Source organism: Camelus bactrianus, chromosome 19 (assembly GCF_048773025.1).
Source record: "Camelus bactrianus isolate YW-2024 breed Bactrian camel chromosome 19, ASM4877302v1, whole genome shotgun sequence".
NCBI lineage: Eukaryota > Metazoa > Chordata > Mammalia > Artiodactyla > Camelidae > Camelus > Camelus bactrianus.
Window position 1 is genome coordinate 28,570,776 of NC_133557.1, and position 17,114 is coordinate 28,587,889.

Genomic DNA, 17,114 nt, shown 5'->3' on the forward strand with positions numbered 1-17,114 from the left:
GGACAAACTGGGGCTCTACCCAGGACATCATCAATGGAAGGATAAGGGAATGTTGCCTGTGAGTCCTCAGAACCCTGGCTTCTCTCTGCATCACTCGGTTCTTCTGGAGAACTCACTGCTTTTAGGTACATCTGCGACCCCGTGTTTGCTTTTTAACATTTTGTCGAGGGACCGCTCCTACATTTTAGTTGAACCAGCCCTTTCTCTCCCGGGAGACCCAGAACCCAAACACCTCGAATGTACAGGCAGCACTTAGAACTGCACAGAAGTTCTGGTTCCTCGTTTCTGTTTTCAGTCTAGGTGCTCTTCCAGGGAGTCTAACCTGTTACTGAGCAAAGGCTTGTGAGCCCGCAGCACAGAAAGCCAAACTCTGACAGTGGGTGTTTGCAGCAAAGGATTATTTGCAGGGCATCAAGGAAGGGAGTGGGGGACAAGCCTCAGACCCACTCCAGCTTGGTCTTTGAGTTGAAGGTGTTTTAAAGGGGAGGAACAAAGAAACTGGGGTTAATCGTTGTCTTGTGACGTTTCTTACCAGGTCAGGATGCCTCTGGTTCGCAGTTCTCCGTCCAGGTGGCCCATGGCTTGGGGGCCTGTGAGCTCCCCTTGCCCTGGAGAAACATCCCCGGTTTTAGGTCAACGATGACACCTACGGCTGCAGCTTCAGTACATTAATGGTGTTACGGCAACAGCAGTCAGTCCGCTGATCCTGGTGGAGTAGTGTTCGGTTAGCACAGGATTGTGGTCAGAGGCGACAAGCAAGGGAGAAAATTTTGGATAGAGAGATTAATCCTAAACTCGGTGAGGGAGCTCGGTTTTAGGGGCTCAGGTTCTATCCTCACTCTTGCTTTAATTCCCCTGGTCTTTAAGGGAACGAAGCAGTGGCCGCGCTGGCTACTTCCTACTGAAACAGGGTGTGGGCCCACCTTAATGCGGGGAATGGAAATATTTCACACTGAGTTGGAAATATTCCCAAGTTCCAGGTCTCGGATTTGAGTGTTTCATGATTAAGAGCTTAGTCCCTTGGTCCACAGTTTTGGTGCAACAGACCCAATTAGAAGCGGGGGTCGGGGTGGGGGGTGACAACCTGAAGTTTAATATACCTTGGGAAAGAGATCTTATGCCCTGAGGAATTCAGGAGAATAAGCCTGAAAGCCAGTCTGGACCTGGCACTTCTGGGGAGACTTGTAGCCAGGTAGCCAGTTGCCCAGTTTTATCTAAGTAGGTTTTAACTTCTGATGTGGTATTAATGTATACATGGCAGGAGCTATGGGCCACTACACACATGCCTCCTTTGTCTGCTGGAATCGAATCTGACACAATTTTATTGTCTAAGGCTGTTCTGGCTAAAGAATCCAGGGCCTTCTACAGCAAGGATTTACAGTAGAGCACAGGGAACTATGTTCAATATCTTGCAAAAGCCTATCATGGAAAAGAATTAAAAAAGAATATTATAAATCGACTGTACTTCAATTAAGGAAAAAAGCATCTCGTGCCTTCTGCTGGGAGAGTGTGGCTTGCGCTGTCCCATTTGCCACAGCTATTCCTAAAGTAAGAGAAAAGCTTTCCTAGTTACAAGAGGAGACCTTGAGGTTAGAAGGTTGTAGTTGGCAGCTGCTAGCAGACATTGTTTTGAGAATAGTTGGTGGTGTCCTTGAGTCTAATAGATTTCAAAAATATTCAAGCTCTCAGTAGCAGAGGAACACGTCTGAACCATGTCCACGGTGGCCCCTCAGCTCTGTTTTGGATGCCCGAACCACAGTTACTCTACTTTGATCTCAAAATGCACTTTCTCTCCTTAATGTTTAAGGCCGATGTCCAATCCATGCTCGCCAGACAACGAAATAGGCTGTTCTAGTTTGTCTTACATAAGCCAGAGTGACCTTCCCAGACCTCAGTGGTTGCAAGTTTCTTTCATCATCTCTCCTTTTGGTTTGCATATCTTTGGATAGATCAAAATATTTGTCCCTTGGTGCCAGGTTGCTGCCTGCCCTGGGCGCATCATTGTCCCTCGGTGCTAGGCCTCCTTTTTGTTTATTTTTATATATATTTGTCTAGTTATCCACGTAGGAGGAAATTTAATCAGATACAGTGAACAAACTCAGAAGTACGCTAATAGGGAAGCATTTTATAGGCTATATATTTTGTAAATTATAGCAAATTATCACACAGACATTATCCACGTGCTTTCAGCAATAGACTTAAAGCAGACAGTGGCACATGTCATGAGTAGCTAACTGACAACTTCACCAGAGAATTTTCTTTCTTTCCTGAACCCTGGGGGCGACAGTATGGTTAAAAGTAAAACGATCACTTTGAGTTTTGACAGCGAGACTAACATTTGGTAAACCGTTCAGCCAGATTAGTCGGGTACGTCTTACAGGCCTGGTCCGGATTCTTGGGTCAGCTGTCTACCGACCGGCGTCTTCCTCTCGTCCTGTTGAGGTCAGCAGTTCTTTCTATAGACCAGTCCGGTGCAGAGGCCCTTCTGACGTGGAGATACGAGTTCAAGAGTCAGTTCCCGTCAGTTTAAGAGTGCCTGATACCGGTCCTTACATCTAGATCGGAGACAGCCCTTTGGAGGGTGCCTTTCCCAGTATGCATCTCCTGTTTGCAGATCATGGGGCATCTGATCTTCATCCAAAGATAGATTCCTGTGATAAGCTTCAGGAACAAACTTAGAATGTCCTTTTAATAATTCAATTAAACTTTACAACATAGCAACAAGGAGCTGTTAGTGAGTCTAAGGTGGTGAATACAGGCCTCAGTTAACAAGCCTAGAATTTAATATCCACGAAAACATAGTCTTTTTCTCTCTAAAATTACCCTCGTTTCTACCAACGATAGCCAAATTAAGATTATTTTGTTTGCCACACAAGTCAGATTTCAAAAAACTTGGCCTGATTATTTACGTAAGTGTAATTGATCATTATAGAATTTTAAAAATTAGCAGTGCTGGAACTTTTCAAAGAATCTCAGACCAAGCTTTTAAAAGGTCTCTCAGGGCCAGGAAAACCAGGCCAAGGGCTTGCCACAGATTCTGTCTGCAACAGCTATAGATTTGGGCAAATTTCTCTCTTCTCAGAGTCCCCAAAGTATCTTGAGATTCCTGTACCTGTCTTCTTTATTCGCTTGGTAAGTCAGCTGGGAACTTAGGAGTTTCCAGTTTCTGGAGGGATCAGGTAGAGACAAAAGATAACTATTTCAGTTCTGCCTACAAAGGCATAATTACCTAGTTGCTTTAAGTCATAACTAGCTTAAGGGGAGAGGTTTCCTTGTATCTGAAAAACATAGATTAAAAGCCAGAAATATTTCAGACAAAAACCATAAAAATAACCGTATTCTCCAGTTCACTCAACCTTATGTAACTGATCCTTTTTGTTAATATTTTTTTAATGAAGTTTTCCATTGGGAAACTTTCATTTCTTACCCAGTTCGACAACATGATCTGAAAGTTATCAGAAACCTGTCCTTGTCAAATGTCCTGTCTATGAATCTTCTTGAAGATGAAACGCTTTTGCAAAAGCATCAAACAATATTTGTAAGTGACAAAGGACTTTAAAAGGCATGGTTAAGGATCTGATTACAGTGCAACTGACAAAGAAACTTGGTCACTGCTGTGACACAGAACATTTTAAGACAATAACTAGAATTATGATTGATAACTTTATATCAGGATGTATCCAAATTTTACAAATTTCATGTAATTTCTAGAATATCTGTATTAGTGACATTTAGTACAGCCTAAGAAGGTGTATCTCCAATCTTTTGACAATGCTTTCCAATCAATTTAACATACCACATAACCCTCATTCTAGTGACCTAAATGGCAAATAATTGTAAACTGCACGAAAATACCTCCTGTTGTATTTATGCTGAAAGATTCAATTGGCTGAATAAAAAAATCAGAATAAATGAAACAGCAATGAGTTGGTAGTTGTGGTGGAAGTTGGTGATAAGGGTATACCCAGCGTGGCAGTGGGAATGAAGCCCTACAGGACAGTCCCATAAATACGCTTGGTGTGACACCATTACTCCCAACGCCTTGTAATGGCCACAGCTCCTGACACAGAGTCAGCTCAGCTCACAGCCCGTGGGGGAGGTGGGCGAGTCCCCACTGTCCTCCTCCGAGGGAGAGGGTGCCCACTGGGTTGTCAGGCTGGCTGTGGGGAGTCGGGACCTGGCCCCATTCTCCTGACTTCTCACCCAGTGTTCTCAAAACTCTAGCCAACGCTCCATAGCTCATTAAATTGGACTGAAGTTCTGACAGCTTGCAAAGCAAAATCTTTGCAACTGTTATAAAGGTCTCATTGCTCAAGTGTAATCTAGCAAAACCACCAAGCCCCCTCCACTCCCCGGACGCTAAGACCTGCAAGGGCAGTGAAGGGTGTACAGTCGACTCCAGAAATAACTGCATCAGTCCAGAACTCCTTGGAGAATACATGGAAGGTTCTAGAAGGGGCAAAGGTACCTCACTAGGGGCAGTTTGGGATGCTGCCCCAGAGCCCAGTGGGGCAGCTGGGGAGCTGGGAGGAGCCACCGGGCCCCCTGTACCTCAGTGTCCTTGTCTGTACACAGGGCTGTTCGTGGGATCCTCAGAGAGTGGGGGGGAGTTAGCGGCGGCGAAGCGCTTGGAACGAGGCTCAGCACTTGTTCATTCAGTGCGCACCGTGTGCCAGGAACTATGTATACAAAAAAGAGCAAAACAGACAGAAATCCCTGCTCTCATGGAGTTTATGTTTGGGTTGGGGGTGGGGAGGGGGTAACACAGTGGACACTCAGTAGGGTTCATTGCTCCTAATTAAATCAGATCATTGCCAGTTAGCCCCTGGCCGTCCCGCATTCAGGGCGGTCTTCGCCCGGGCCTTTGACTGTGGGCAACCGATCGACAACATCCTTAGGCAGGTGTTCCCCCAGCCTGTGCTCCATCCCACCTGCCTGTCAGTGGGAGGGCGACGGGTTTCCAGCAGTGGGCTGGGTCAAAGTTCCATCCACCAGAAGTTGCGAAAGAGTTTACTATGGCTGGTCCGGGGCTGAGGCCTCCCAGCACTCATTAACAATGGTCCGTTCAATGATTATCTCCCCGGGGTTTATTGTGGTGAGTCGGTCCAAAGCATAACTGACCGTGGCCATGATCCAAAGGCCTGCCCCTGACGTCAGGGACGAGCCTCCCTGGGGTGTGGCCGAGGGGCAGGGCCTTTCTCCTCCTTGGAATTTAAAGCCAGGAAATCCTGCCACCGAACCCCAAACAGGGCTTTCCCACGGGGAACGCACGCTCACCGGCCGGAAGAACTTTGAAGGAAACCTTTGCATCTCTGGTGCAGATCAGCCACAGAGAAGAGAGGTAGGTAGAGCTTTATCAAGTACCTTTCTCAGGAGTTGCAGCCCTAAAAGGAACTCATCTTTTTTCCTTCCAGCTAGGATGTCTGTCTGTCTGGTGACATGCAACCCAAACAAAGCGGGTGGAGTGTTATTTTATTTTAATTTATTTTAATGGCGGTACTGGGGATTGAACCCTCAGGCGCGCTAAGCATGCGCTCTACCCCTGGGCTATACCCTCCCCACCAGGAAGCCTGTGCTTCTGTTGCAGGGAACCCCGGCCAGCCCCTCAGCACAGCCCTGCAGAGATGCCTCCTCAGATCTCAGACGGCCACAGCTACTCAGCCAAAGTCATCCAGGGCTCGCTCGAGAGCCTGCCCCAGGCTGTGAGGGATTTCGTGGAGAGCAGCGCCAAGCTGTGTCAGCCTGACCAGATCCACATCTGCGATGGCTCCGAGGAGGAGAACCAGCAGCTACTGGGCCGCATGGAGGAAGAGGGTGTCATCAAGAGGCTGAAGAATTACGACAACTGGTGAGCGCAGCCCCGCGCCCGCGTCCACACCTGCCCCTCCGCGGGCGGCGGCGGGGGGCGGAGGGCCGCAGTTTTGCAGACTCTTGAAAAACTTACTAGAAGAGCCAGAACTGTAATTTTATGACGTTTGCAGAGCAACCCAAGTCTTTAGTGAGGTGGAGCCACAAACGCTCTTTGCAAACTAGATCCCTGATAAAAATGAAGGTCAGACAGTCCCTGTCCTAAAAGACTATCTCCTGGTCTAGTAAGTGTCTCCCTGACTGTGTCTCAAGCAGTGTGGTTGTGTCCACATGTATGGACCATCGTCAGTGTGCTTGGCACCTGCTAGCTGTGGAAAGTCACAAACTGGTCCATTCCTGAATGATGCTCGGCTGAGGGAATCCCTGGCACAGATGCCATGTGGAGTGGCAACACTTCCCTCTCCAGTCCTAACCTGTGTATCTTTGATTTTTGCAGCTGGTTGGCTCTCACCGACCCCAGGGATGTGGCCAGAATTGAAAGCAAGACTGTCATTATTACTCAAGAGCAACGAGATACGGTGCCCATCCCCAAAACTGGCCTCAGCCAGCTGGGTCGCTGGATGTCCGAGGAGGACTTTGAGAAGGCATTTAATGCCCGGTTCCCAGGGTGCATGAAAGGTGAATGAAATGTTTACTTGATTGGGCGAAATGTCAGCAAACCTTTTATTAGCATGTCTATCCTAATGGTAATTGGACTGGAAACTCCCATGGCCTCGGAGAACTTTGAGTTCCGAACGTGGGATTGGCCCTGTGGTGAAAATGTACATCGCAGTGCTGGCTTTATAGACTTTCTCATACGACCGTGAAAACGATTTCTATGCATGTGGATTTCCGATAGCTTGGTGGAACCCTACTGTACGTTTAGGAAAACTCTTTAATTTTTGCGTTCTGTTCACTTTCCAGAGGACTCATCTAAATCGGGGTGGGGGGCTGGCAGCTGCAGGGCGTGATGTTGTCAGAGGGAGAGCGAGATGGGGGTCCTGCTGGGAAAACCATGATGGTGGTTTGTGAGTCTAGGGTCATTTCTCACCAGTTCCCACCACTGGCCCCCCAGGTCGCACCATGTATGTCATCCCGTTCAGCATGGGGCCGCTGGGCTCACCTCTGTCCAAGATCGGCATCCAGCTGACCGACTCGCCCTATGTGGTGGCCAGCATGCGCATCATGACGCGAATGGGCGCGCCTGTCCTGGAAGCGCTGGGTGATGGAGAGTTCGTCAAGTGCCTCCACTCTGTGGGCTGCCCTTTGCCTTTAAAAAGTAAGCGTCCTATTTCAAAATCAGAAGCTAAAATTAGGAGAAAAAAAAAGCACTGAAATTCACGAAAGTGAGCTTGGCCTTGAACCCAGGCGGGGATGTGGCACACTAATGTGGGGCGTGTCCTCCTGCGCAGAGCCTTTGGTTAACAACTGGGCCTGTAACCCAGAGCTGACGCTCATCGCCCACCTGCCCGACCGCAGAGAGATCGTCTCCTTCGGGAGTGGGTACGGTGGGAACTCGCTCCTTGGGAAGAAGTGCTTTGCCCTCCGGATAGCCAGCCGGCTGGCCAAGGAGGAGGGGTGGCTGGCAGAGCACATGCTGGTAAGACACAGGAAGTTCTCTGGGTGCGTGGTCGAGGGCTGGGGAGGAAGAGAAGGTGGCTATTACCTACTGTGTTTTGGTTCCTATCCGGCAGGACACAACGTGCCCCAGGGACGGATTTGGAAATTCCATCAATAATTTTTAATTTGAATTCCTCCCACGCCTCTCTCCTGCTCTGGTGTTTGCAGGCATTGCTTGGCGTGTGGATGCAACGGCCACCTCCATCTCTACCTCGACTTTTTGCCTTTGTGTCCAAATTTCCCTCTTGTAGAGATAGCAGTCATGTTGTGTTAAAGGTTCACCATACTCCAGAAAACATGTATTAATCCACCTGAAGTGGATGCCTCTTTGAAGGACCTCAAATACCATAGCGATCCTTTGGGCCTCCTCATTCAAATTGTTCCTTTTGATACCTGAAGACGTAGATCTTGGGACCCTACCTTCTGGGACTTCCAGGCACACTTCTAGACTAAAGCCTGGACCTCTGTGGTGGGAAGGAGTGAAGAGCTGAAGGCAGAATCTTGTCTCCCACAGATTCTGGGCCTAACCAACCCCAAGGGCCAGAAGAAGTACTTTGCCGCTGCGTTTCCCAGTGCCTGCGGGAAGACCAACCTGGCCATGATGAACCCCACCCTCCCGGGGTGGAAAGTAGAGTGTGTGGGTGATGACATCGCCTGGATGAAGCTTGACTCACAAGGTCACTCTTTCAGGCCCAAGCGTTGAGGATAATACTTGGACCTAAGTAAAATTTTGGCTCTCAAAACGCGCCAAATTCTCCGAAGTCCACAGTGGCTGGATTTGTAATTCGGTTATTTCAGATCTTACAAAAGCTTAGACATAGGTATTCTGTCAGCATTCTTTCATCGCATATCAAATCTGAATTGAAATGTGACCATATGTCACTGTTTGTATACATAATACATTTATTAAGATAGTTTGGTGGAAAACTGGTGAGAAAGAAAGAGTTGTCACGGTGTCAAAGTTAGCTGTAGTGGGGAGGGTCTAGCTCAGTGGTAGAGTGTGTGTTTAGCATGCACGAGGTCCTGGGTTCAATCCCCAGGCCCTCCATTAAAAGGTAAACAAACAAACAAACCTAATTACCTTCCCCTCAGCCCCCCAGAAAAAGTATAAAGAAGAAGTTGACTGTGATGCTTGGATGGAAAAAGAGAGCCATATTCCAGGGAGGAGGAAAAAAATAAAAGATTTGAGAATTCAGCACCAAAATCAGCCTCGGAAAATGCATGCTGTGCTTTGCTTGGCATTTATTTCTACTCCCTGGTTTAAAACTTTCCAGGGAACTTACGGGCTATCAACCCAGAGAATGGGTTTTTTGGCGTTGCTCCTGGAACCTCTGTGAAGACGAACCCCAACGCCATTAAGACCATCCAGAGGAACACCATCTTCACCAACGTGGCCCAGACCAGCGATGGCGGCGTTTACTGGGAAGGCATCGACCAGCCACTGGCCTCGGGCATCAGGCTCACTTCGTGGAAGAACAAGGAGTGGAGCCCGGAGGATGGTAAGCACCCCCGGGAGGCCCGGCGCCCCAGCCCGCAGGCGTGAGTGTCTGGCAGACGCTCAGGGCCTCTCCTCTCACTGTCGTAGGGGAGCCTTGCGCCCACCCCAACTCGCGCTTCTGCACCCCTGCCAGCCAGTGCCCCATCATTGACCCAGCCTGGGAGTCTCCGGAAGGCGTGCCCATCGAGGGCATCATCTTCGGAGGGCGCCGACCTACAGGTGAGGCTCTCCTGCAGCGGGGCCAGGAGCACGGGTGTGCGGCTGCCGGAGGACGTGGTGCCCTCTCCCCCAGCCCTGACCTCATGGGAGGGGGTCAGGGGTCTGGAGCACCCTTTCGAAACAGCAGGGCCGTGAGCTCCAGTGTAGAACCTGCCCTCCGCCCGCCTAGAGCCTCCGGGTCCTTGACCTCCTGATGCAGTTTCTAGTTTGACTTTGGCTCATGGCCTCGGGGCTGTAACTTCCACGTAGTGGCAACCGCCCTTCAGCTCTGGGAGGCAGGATGAGCTCAGATAGAAAGATGCCGTCCTGCCGAGTCTTCCCATTTCCAAGATGGCATCGCCGGCCAAGGGGTCTGGGTGTCAAGGCCTTTAAGGAGCATTTCTTTCTCCTGCTAAAGGTGTCCCTCTGGTCTATGAAGCTCTCAGCTGGCAGCATGGAGTGTTTGTGGGGGCGGCCATGAGGTCGGAGGCCACGGCAGCTGCGGAGCACAAGGGTGAGTCCCGGCTGCCTCTGGGGCCGCAAAGAGCAGTGATGGACCCACTCTCTCTGTCTCTGTCTCTCTGTATGTCTCTGTGTGTCTCTGTCTCTGTATCCCTCTGTTTCTCTTGTTTCTCTTTCTCTCTCTGTCTCAGTGTCTCTGTGTCTCTGTCTCTGTATCTCTGTGTCTCTATGTTCTCTGACTCCCTATGTCTCTTTCTGTCTCTCTGTCTCTCTCTGTGTCTCTGTGTATTCTCTGTCTCTATCTCTGTCTCTTTATCTCTGTTTCTCTTGTTTCTCTCTCTCTCTCTCAGTGTCTCTGTGTCTCTCTGTGTGTGTGCAGAGGTAGAGAGACCCACGGGGCCGTGTCGAAAACAAACGTGCCCACGGTGTCCTCTGAGCATCACTTAGAACAGCCCCCCCCCGCACCCAACCGTTAACAGGCAAAGTCATCATGCACGACCCCTTCGCCATGCGGCCCTTCTTCGGCTACAACTTCGGCCACTACCTGACCCACTGGCTTAGCATGGCCCAGCGCCCGGCAGCCAAGCTGCCCAAGATCTTCCACGTCAACTGGTTCCGGAAGGACAAGGACGGTAGGTTCCTGTGGCCAGGCTTTGGCGAGAACTCCCGGGTGCTGGAGTGGATGTTCAATCGCATCAACGGGGAAGGCGGCGCCAGGCCCACGCCCATCGGCTACGTCCCCGCGGAAGGCGCCCTGGATCTGCGGGGCCTGGGGGACGTCAACGTGAAGGAGCTCTTCCACATCTCCAAGGAGTTCTGGGAGGAGGAGGTAGAAGAGATCCAGAAGTACTTGGAGGAGCAAGTGAACGCTGACCTCCCCTACGAGATCAGGAGCCAGGTCCTGGCCCTGAAGCAAAGGATCAGCCAGATGTAATTGGACCCCACAGCCTTCAGTCCTCCCCCTTCCGGTCCCTAAGATGTCCCAGCTGCGCGAGAGACTGGCACTTCCTGAATTCTCACTGCCTGCAGCCCTGTAATGATCAAACCCGTGAGCTGACCTGAAAGACACACCCTAATTTTTCAAATACGATGACAGAGCACAGGCTAGTGGGGAGCACAGGATAATGAGGTGGATGGGGAAATCTCAGCACGGCTCCAGGGTTCACTATCCAGCGCACGTTCGTTCAACCTAAGGACACTCAGGCAGAGCGTCTTTTCCGTTTTTTCTCTGTAGCTGTATCATTTCGCCAGAATGCACAGAAAAAAAAGTACTTGAGCTGTATGTTTGTGTATGTGTGCGTGTATCTATGTACTGTTGTCTGAAACATATTTAATACCTTTGGAGAAATCTTGGGCAAGATTACCTACTAGTTGTTGCTAGAAAGCAATGCTGCTTTGTTATTAACATGCGTGTTTAAATTATTTTTATATCCCTGGTTCCTTACCTTCACATAATTTCAACTTTCCTCCTTACCAATTTCAGGGGAAAAAAATCACAAAATAAACTTTTATAGAAAAGGTGGGTTTGTTTGCTTGGTTTTTCTTACTTGAACTGCCAAGGAAAGGGGACTCTGATGAAACCCTTTGTGATCTAAGCTCCTGCAAAGAATATCGGGAGGGGAGTGTCAGGACCACCCTTATGGAGAGGGTGAGTAGAGGGGATGGAGGCAGTCAGATGGGGAGGCCTGAGCAGGGAGAATGTCACTCAGAGGTCACCTGACACCATACTTTGGGTTTTCTGAATTAACCACTGGTTAATGCCTAGAAGCCGCTAGTTAGTGTCCTTGAAAAATTCCACAAACCTTTAGATGGTGGATCTTGTGTAACTGGAACTGGGAGAGTTTAAAATGTGCTTTTTGACCAAAACTTGGGCTTGGGGGCTCAGCCTTCCACACGTGTTATATTGTGGCCAACGTCACAGGCTTCTGTCAATAAACTCTTCTTTGAGCAATGTTTTTCTCAACTGTCACCCACAGGGGAGGAGAGTAGAGAGAAAAATGTCCTGTAGAAGGACCAGCCAAAGTGCTCATTGAGCATTAATTGAGCACCTTCTGTATACCGAGCATCGTGTCATCGGTGGGCTCACGGCTGGCTACCCTGGACAGTGTGGGTGGTATGGTTTGGCCTCCAGCCCTCCCCTGATTCCTCTGCTCCCAATGTTTATTGGTTTCTCTGGACAATCCAGACCAACCATCCACGGGACACGGTACCTGCATCCCGCAGATCAACGTGACTTTCTCGGGTTCCTGTTCTTTCTGGGCCCGGGCTGTTCTTGGATCAGGATGCCTCGGCTCAATTTGCTTTCACAACACACAGGCTTACTTGTTCCCCTGAAATCCTCTGCGCCTTCCACATGGTGAGTGAAGCCAAGACCCCCTGATTTTATAGATGGGGACATGGAGGCCAGGCTGGGAATCAGCAACCCGAATCTTCTTTCCCTTCAAGGAGCTGAGAGCTGGCGGGGCTCTGCTGACAAAGGGTCGGGTTCCGATAGCAAAACCGCTGATGGGGAAAAACCATTTAACGGGATTAAATGCTATCTGCTGTGTTAATTTAAACCAGTGGCTTTCAAATTTGTTTTTCCTTTTTGCTGCAGAACACTCGCTTGTCATGTACTCTGACTCAGAAAACGAACGTCTAACAGAGACAAAACAGGAGGTGGCCCACCCGAGGCTGGGAAGGTGTTGGGACCTAGGCCACCTGGCTTCTTTTTCTCCACTCCCTGGTGGCCTCTGAGGCAGATCCTTGGACCCTTGAGAGGTGCTTCCAGAATCTAGTTTGGGCACCATTTTTAAATGTATGCCCCAGGCTGTCCTGTTCTAGGCCCTCAGTAGTGTTCCTCCCTTTTCAAGCAAAGACAGCCGTCTCAGGATTCTGTAGGCACAGTGTCACCCACGCAGCCAGCAGACTCGCATATGGTCATGTTCCCACCTGACCTTGGAAGCCTGGAGGACAGCCCAGAGGAGGTGCCTTAAATAGAATAAGAGTTTCGGGGGGACCAAAAGGACTCAAAAGCCATTGGACCCTAAGTCAGTTTCCCCCCACCATTCAGGCTGTGTTCCATCCACCTCCAAGTCCTGGTTTCTGTGCAAGCCCCATGGCTACAATGATCAGGACACTGTGACCTTGATGACTGACGCTATTTTGCTGTACCTAGATCTGTGCAAGGCAGGAAGGCAAAGGCCAAGGCAGGTGGTCATGCCGGGGCCCTGAGTAGGTGAGTGGCCTGTCATTCAGGGCGGGGTTGGGGCGAGAATGAACACTCAGTCTCCCGGGTCCTGGTCAGCCCTCCCCATGGTACACAGGAGTCCAAACCAACACAGGGACTGGACGTCCTCTCTTGGAATCCAATGTAGAAGCTGTCCCCTGACCTCCGTGGGTTCCTGGAGCCATGCTGGGGTCTGGGTTAAAGATCACAACCCAGTAGGTACACAGCAAATATTGAACCAAGACAACAAACTTGTCCCTGCGTTCACCTGAGCATCTTGGGGTGCATCCAGGGGGACGGAGGAGGCTGGCTGGGGGCTCTTGGGAGCTGGGAATTGCAGGACCCTCTTCCTTCTTTCCCCCTCTCCTTGGGGCCACCTTAACCCAGAGCCCCTGATCTGCATCCCACTTGCCCTTCTGGACGCCACAGCATGTCCCTTCCAGAGCTTGAAGACCACAAGGCACAGGCTCTGGAGCTCCAGGCTGGAGCAGTGATCTCTGCTTCGTCCTCGCTGTCAGCAGTTGCAGCAACAGGGGACCAGGTTCCATCTTCTAGGGAGAGGGACTGCTGCCCGCTCCCTCCCTCCCACCCGTAGTAAATACTGGTGACCTTGGACACATCCCAGCTCTGCCTCTGGCCAGCAGTGTCACCTAAAGTGACACCCTCCACCATGGATGGGGTAATAATTCCCCTGCTGGAGTCCAGTGAAATGAAACAGCTCAGCTCAGCTTAGATTCTGGGGTCCAGAGGGTCTGGATGTGAGGTACACCCTGCCCCTTCCTAGCAGTGTGCCCTCGGGTCATTGCACAAAACTCTGAACCTGTTTCCTTGGCTGTCAAACGGGCTCCACTCCAATCAGGACTGACTTTCAATATGGCGGCGCTGGGGATAACAAGCTGAAATCACCCACATGGGCTGATGGGGAGCTGCTGACCCCGCACCCTGACTGCCCCCGACTCATTCATCCCAGGTCCTCCCCCGGGACCCCTAGACCTTCCCACACAGCCAAGGGGCTCCCAAATCTCGCTCTGGATTGTATCTGAGTGGTTATTGCTCCCACTGATTTTTAGATATCTTGACTGTCACTCCTGTCCCAGCTCCCCTCCCATGTTTTGATGCTACACAAACCCCCAGACCCAGAATTTTCCTGCAAACCCTGAGCTAGGCAGGAGAGGAAGCCCTCTAACCGAGGAAACCCTGTGTTAGCGGACCTCACCCCCATGGATTGACATAAAGTTTCCTCCATGGGGTAAAAGCACTGCGGGCTTGAGACGGAGACAAGTTTCAGGGGCAGTAGAATTTCTGCTTTTCTGAAGTTTTGCCTTTGAATTTTCTTGCACAGGAAGCGGAATTCAGCCGAGCCCTAGGGAGATGCTCCACTGGGGATCTGGTTAAGGGTCAGCTCCCAGGACCACCACACAGGTGACAGCCGTGTCTGGGACAGGATGGCCACATTTCTGATTATTACAGAGCTGTTCCCCACACCATGTTCTCTCTGCCGTCTGGGCCCCCACCCCCCAGAGCCCAGAGGTTTCTTTGATGCCGCAGAGCTGGGATTTGGGGCTGCACGGAGGCCCAGCGGACGTCACTGGTCAACAGTCGCACCGTGGAGGGGCCCAGAACGCGCTCGCCTGGCTGACACCTGCCACATCTTTGTACTGACGCTCCTTCCTTGGGGGATGGCTTGTCTGCCACCTGCTCGGCGCTGAGCGGCCCCCCTGGCAATGGGGTATGTAAATGTGTGAATGTTCACCAGGCACACCAGCCCGAACGGCAGAGCCTTTCTCCAGGCGAAGCAATTTGCAGCAAAATATGCTGTAAATATTTGTTCAGCCCAGGAAAATGACTTTAATTGCATAATTAAACTTGATGTGGATGCTGCTTCCGGACAGAACGACTGGGGAGAAGCGGAGACCACAGCTGTCCCTCTGCAGTCTTTGAATAGAAGGATGGACTCCTTGTTTGTGGAGAACTTGCCCTGGTCTCTGTCTTTCATCTGAGTAATGGGGATTTTGAGAAAAGTCAGGGAGGCTGGAAGAAGGGGCTTGGTGGCTGTTGGAGAGAAGAGGGAGAGAAAAAGTTCCCCAAAACAGAGAACCGACAGCAAAGGAACCCCCATCCCTCAGACGGGGTTTGCACTGTGAGTTCCAAACGTTACGATGCACGTCCCACCCTCCGTGGGTACCTGGTAACTCAAGCACACGGTCAGTACACTGAAACGGGAAGAAAAGAATAGACTGAAAGAAATTTGCTTCAGGAGAAAACATTGCATCCCAACAGTTAATTAAAACCCAGCATTCCTCGCCAAGGTAACCACACAAACACAATCCTGTGCAGGAAGCCAGCCACAAAAGACATACATTGTGTGATTCCATTTACATGAAATATCCAAACTAGGCAAATCCTCAGAGACAGAAAGTAGATTTGTGGTTTCCAGAGGTCGAGGGAGGAAGCACTGGGGAGAGACTGCCAATGGTCACAGGGTTTCTTTTGGGGGGGGTGATGAAAATGTTCTAAAATTGGATTGTGCTGAAGGCTGCACAGTCCAGAGAGTATATTAAAAACCATCCTCTGGTACATTTTAAGTGAGTGAATTTCATGGTATGTGAATTATAGCTCCATAAAGTGGTTTAAAAAAGAATAAATACAATCAAAGCAAAAGTCTGTCTTAGCTCACACTCGAGGCCAGTTGTCTGCCAAGTGCTCGCCTAGTCAAAAAGGGAGGTGAATGAGGGGGAAGATGGGCAGAGGCGGTCCCTTGGGATTCCCTCCCAGAGAGGATCAGGAGGATTCAGAGGAACCGGAAGACGGCCGGACTTCCTCATTATGGGATTCGATGCCCTTCAACTCCAGGCCTGTGAGCCTCTGTGAATTATCATGAGCCCTGTAACAATCACGCCGGCCACTGCCGGAGGAGGCAGCGGCCGGAGGACAGAAGCCTGCAAGAGCCATGAGGCCAGCAGGTGGCAGAGCTGAGACCGCAAATTCCAGGTGTCCAGTCCGTACCAAGATCCCAGGGTCCTCAGCAGAGGGAAGAACTCCCGTGACAGGAGGCCAGGGACCCCAGCCCATCTCTGACAGTGGATCAGGAAACTCGCACAGCGGAAGGGACGCTCATGTCAGTGCACAGGGGAGGGTTGAGACACAGGTGCCCTGGACCCAGAGTCTCCAGCCTCGGCAGGAGGGCCCCTCCCTCCCTGGTAGCAGGAGCCTGTGGAACAGACTCCAGGTTAGGGAACAAGTCCCCACTGCAGCCACCAAGTACCTGGTGCAGCCCTGCAGCCCCTTCCTCGTGAGCCTCAGTTTCTCCAGCTGTACAGGAGTGCCCTGCCTCGCCCCCGGGATCTCCTCCAACCTGCCGTGTCCTACCTCCAACCTGCCACGAAGTCGGAGCCATGTGGCCTTGTGGTGGGACCCTTAGAACTGGGGTTGAGGGAGCCCAGGCCCAGGTGTGAGGAGAGGACTTCAGGGACAGAAAAGCACGTTCCACTCACAGACGGTTCAGCTGCAGCTCATCAGCGTGCCTGCCCCCCACCCCACAGGCCCCCACTCCCTGTTTATCCCACTGCCCTTCTTGTGCTGCTGAATCCTACCAATGCCAGGACCCAGGGAAGGACAATGGGGAACAGGAGGTTCAGGGTTGTGGGCACAGCCCCAGAGCCCCTCAACCCTCTGTTCTGGCACAAAGGCCTACAAGCTACAGAGGAGAGATGGAAACTCACAACCCACTGCTGGTTTTGTCTTCGGGGGGCACGGAGCTCAGACAGTGGGGTATCCGGCCCTTAGCATCTCTTGGAGAGGGAGGGGACCTGCTCGGTGGCCCGGGGCAGCTCCAGGAAATGATCAGCCACAGGGGAGCCAGCATCTGGAAGACGGTGGCTGTCATTCAAGTGCTAGAGCCTGAGAGTTCAAGGCTGCTTTTCGGGTCTGGATAAAGACCGCTCCCTGCCCCAGTGAGGACCCCCAGCTCATGGTGAAATTCCCTGCCGGGGCTGAGATTCCTGACTCTGGGTGAGTGGGCGTCCTGGGAGACTGATCTAGCCCAGTTGGGGCCTCCTGGGCTGAGCACAGCCTCTGGACTTGGCATTAACCCCCTGCCCAATGTCCCCCAAGTTACTAGAACACAGCCCTCCAAGGTGAGCTCCGGTCTGGCCTCAGTGGGCACGGGGGCTGCGGCTGTTGGACTGAAGCCTGGGCGAGGGTTTCATCACCATTAAGAGCAGAGACCGGGGAGCCAGAGGCCCCGGTGACTCACGCGGCAGCTGCTCCCCGTTATGTAAA

At 51.2% G+C, this 17,114-nt stretch overlaps 1 protein-coding gene and 1 long non-coding RNA gene across 2 annotated transcripts; one reads left to right on the forward strand and one right to left on the reverse strand.

Moving 5' to 3' along the window:
- Positions 1-309: 309 nt before the first annotated feature.
- Positions 310-5,030, reverse strand: LOC141574070 (uncharacterized). Its single transcript, XR_012500678.1, has 3 exons — positions 4,552-5,030; positions 2,337-2,485; positions 310-706 (listed from the first exon to the last, which is right to left on the reverse strand). It is a non-coding gene; the product is annotated as an uncharacterized LOC141574070 (long non-coding RNA).
- A 152-nt stretch (positions 5,031-5,182) lies between these two features.
- On the forward strand, positions 5,183-11,147 carry PCK1 (phosphoenolpyruvate carboxykinase 1). Its single transcript, XM_010958576.3, has 10 exons — positions 5,183-5,341; positions 5,588-5,848; positions 6,305-6,486; positions 6,923-7,126; positions 7,260-7,447; positions 7,982-8,144; positions 8,742-8,966; positions 9,053-9,184; positions 9,582-9,677; positions 10,105-11,147. Exons 2-10 carry the CDS (start codon positions 5,625-5,627, stop codon positions 10,557-10,559), a joined length of 1,869 nt encoding a protein of 622 aa, XP_010956878.2. The 5' UTR covers positions 5,183-5,341; positions 5,588-5,624; the 3' UTR covers positions 10,560-11,147.
- The last annotated feature ends 5,967 nt before the right edge of the window (positions 11,148-17,114 follow it).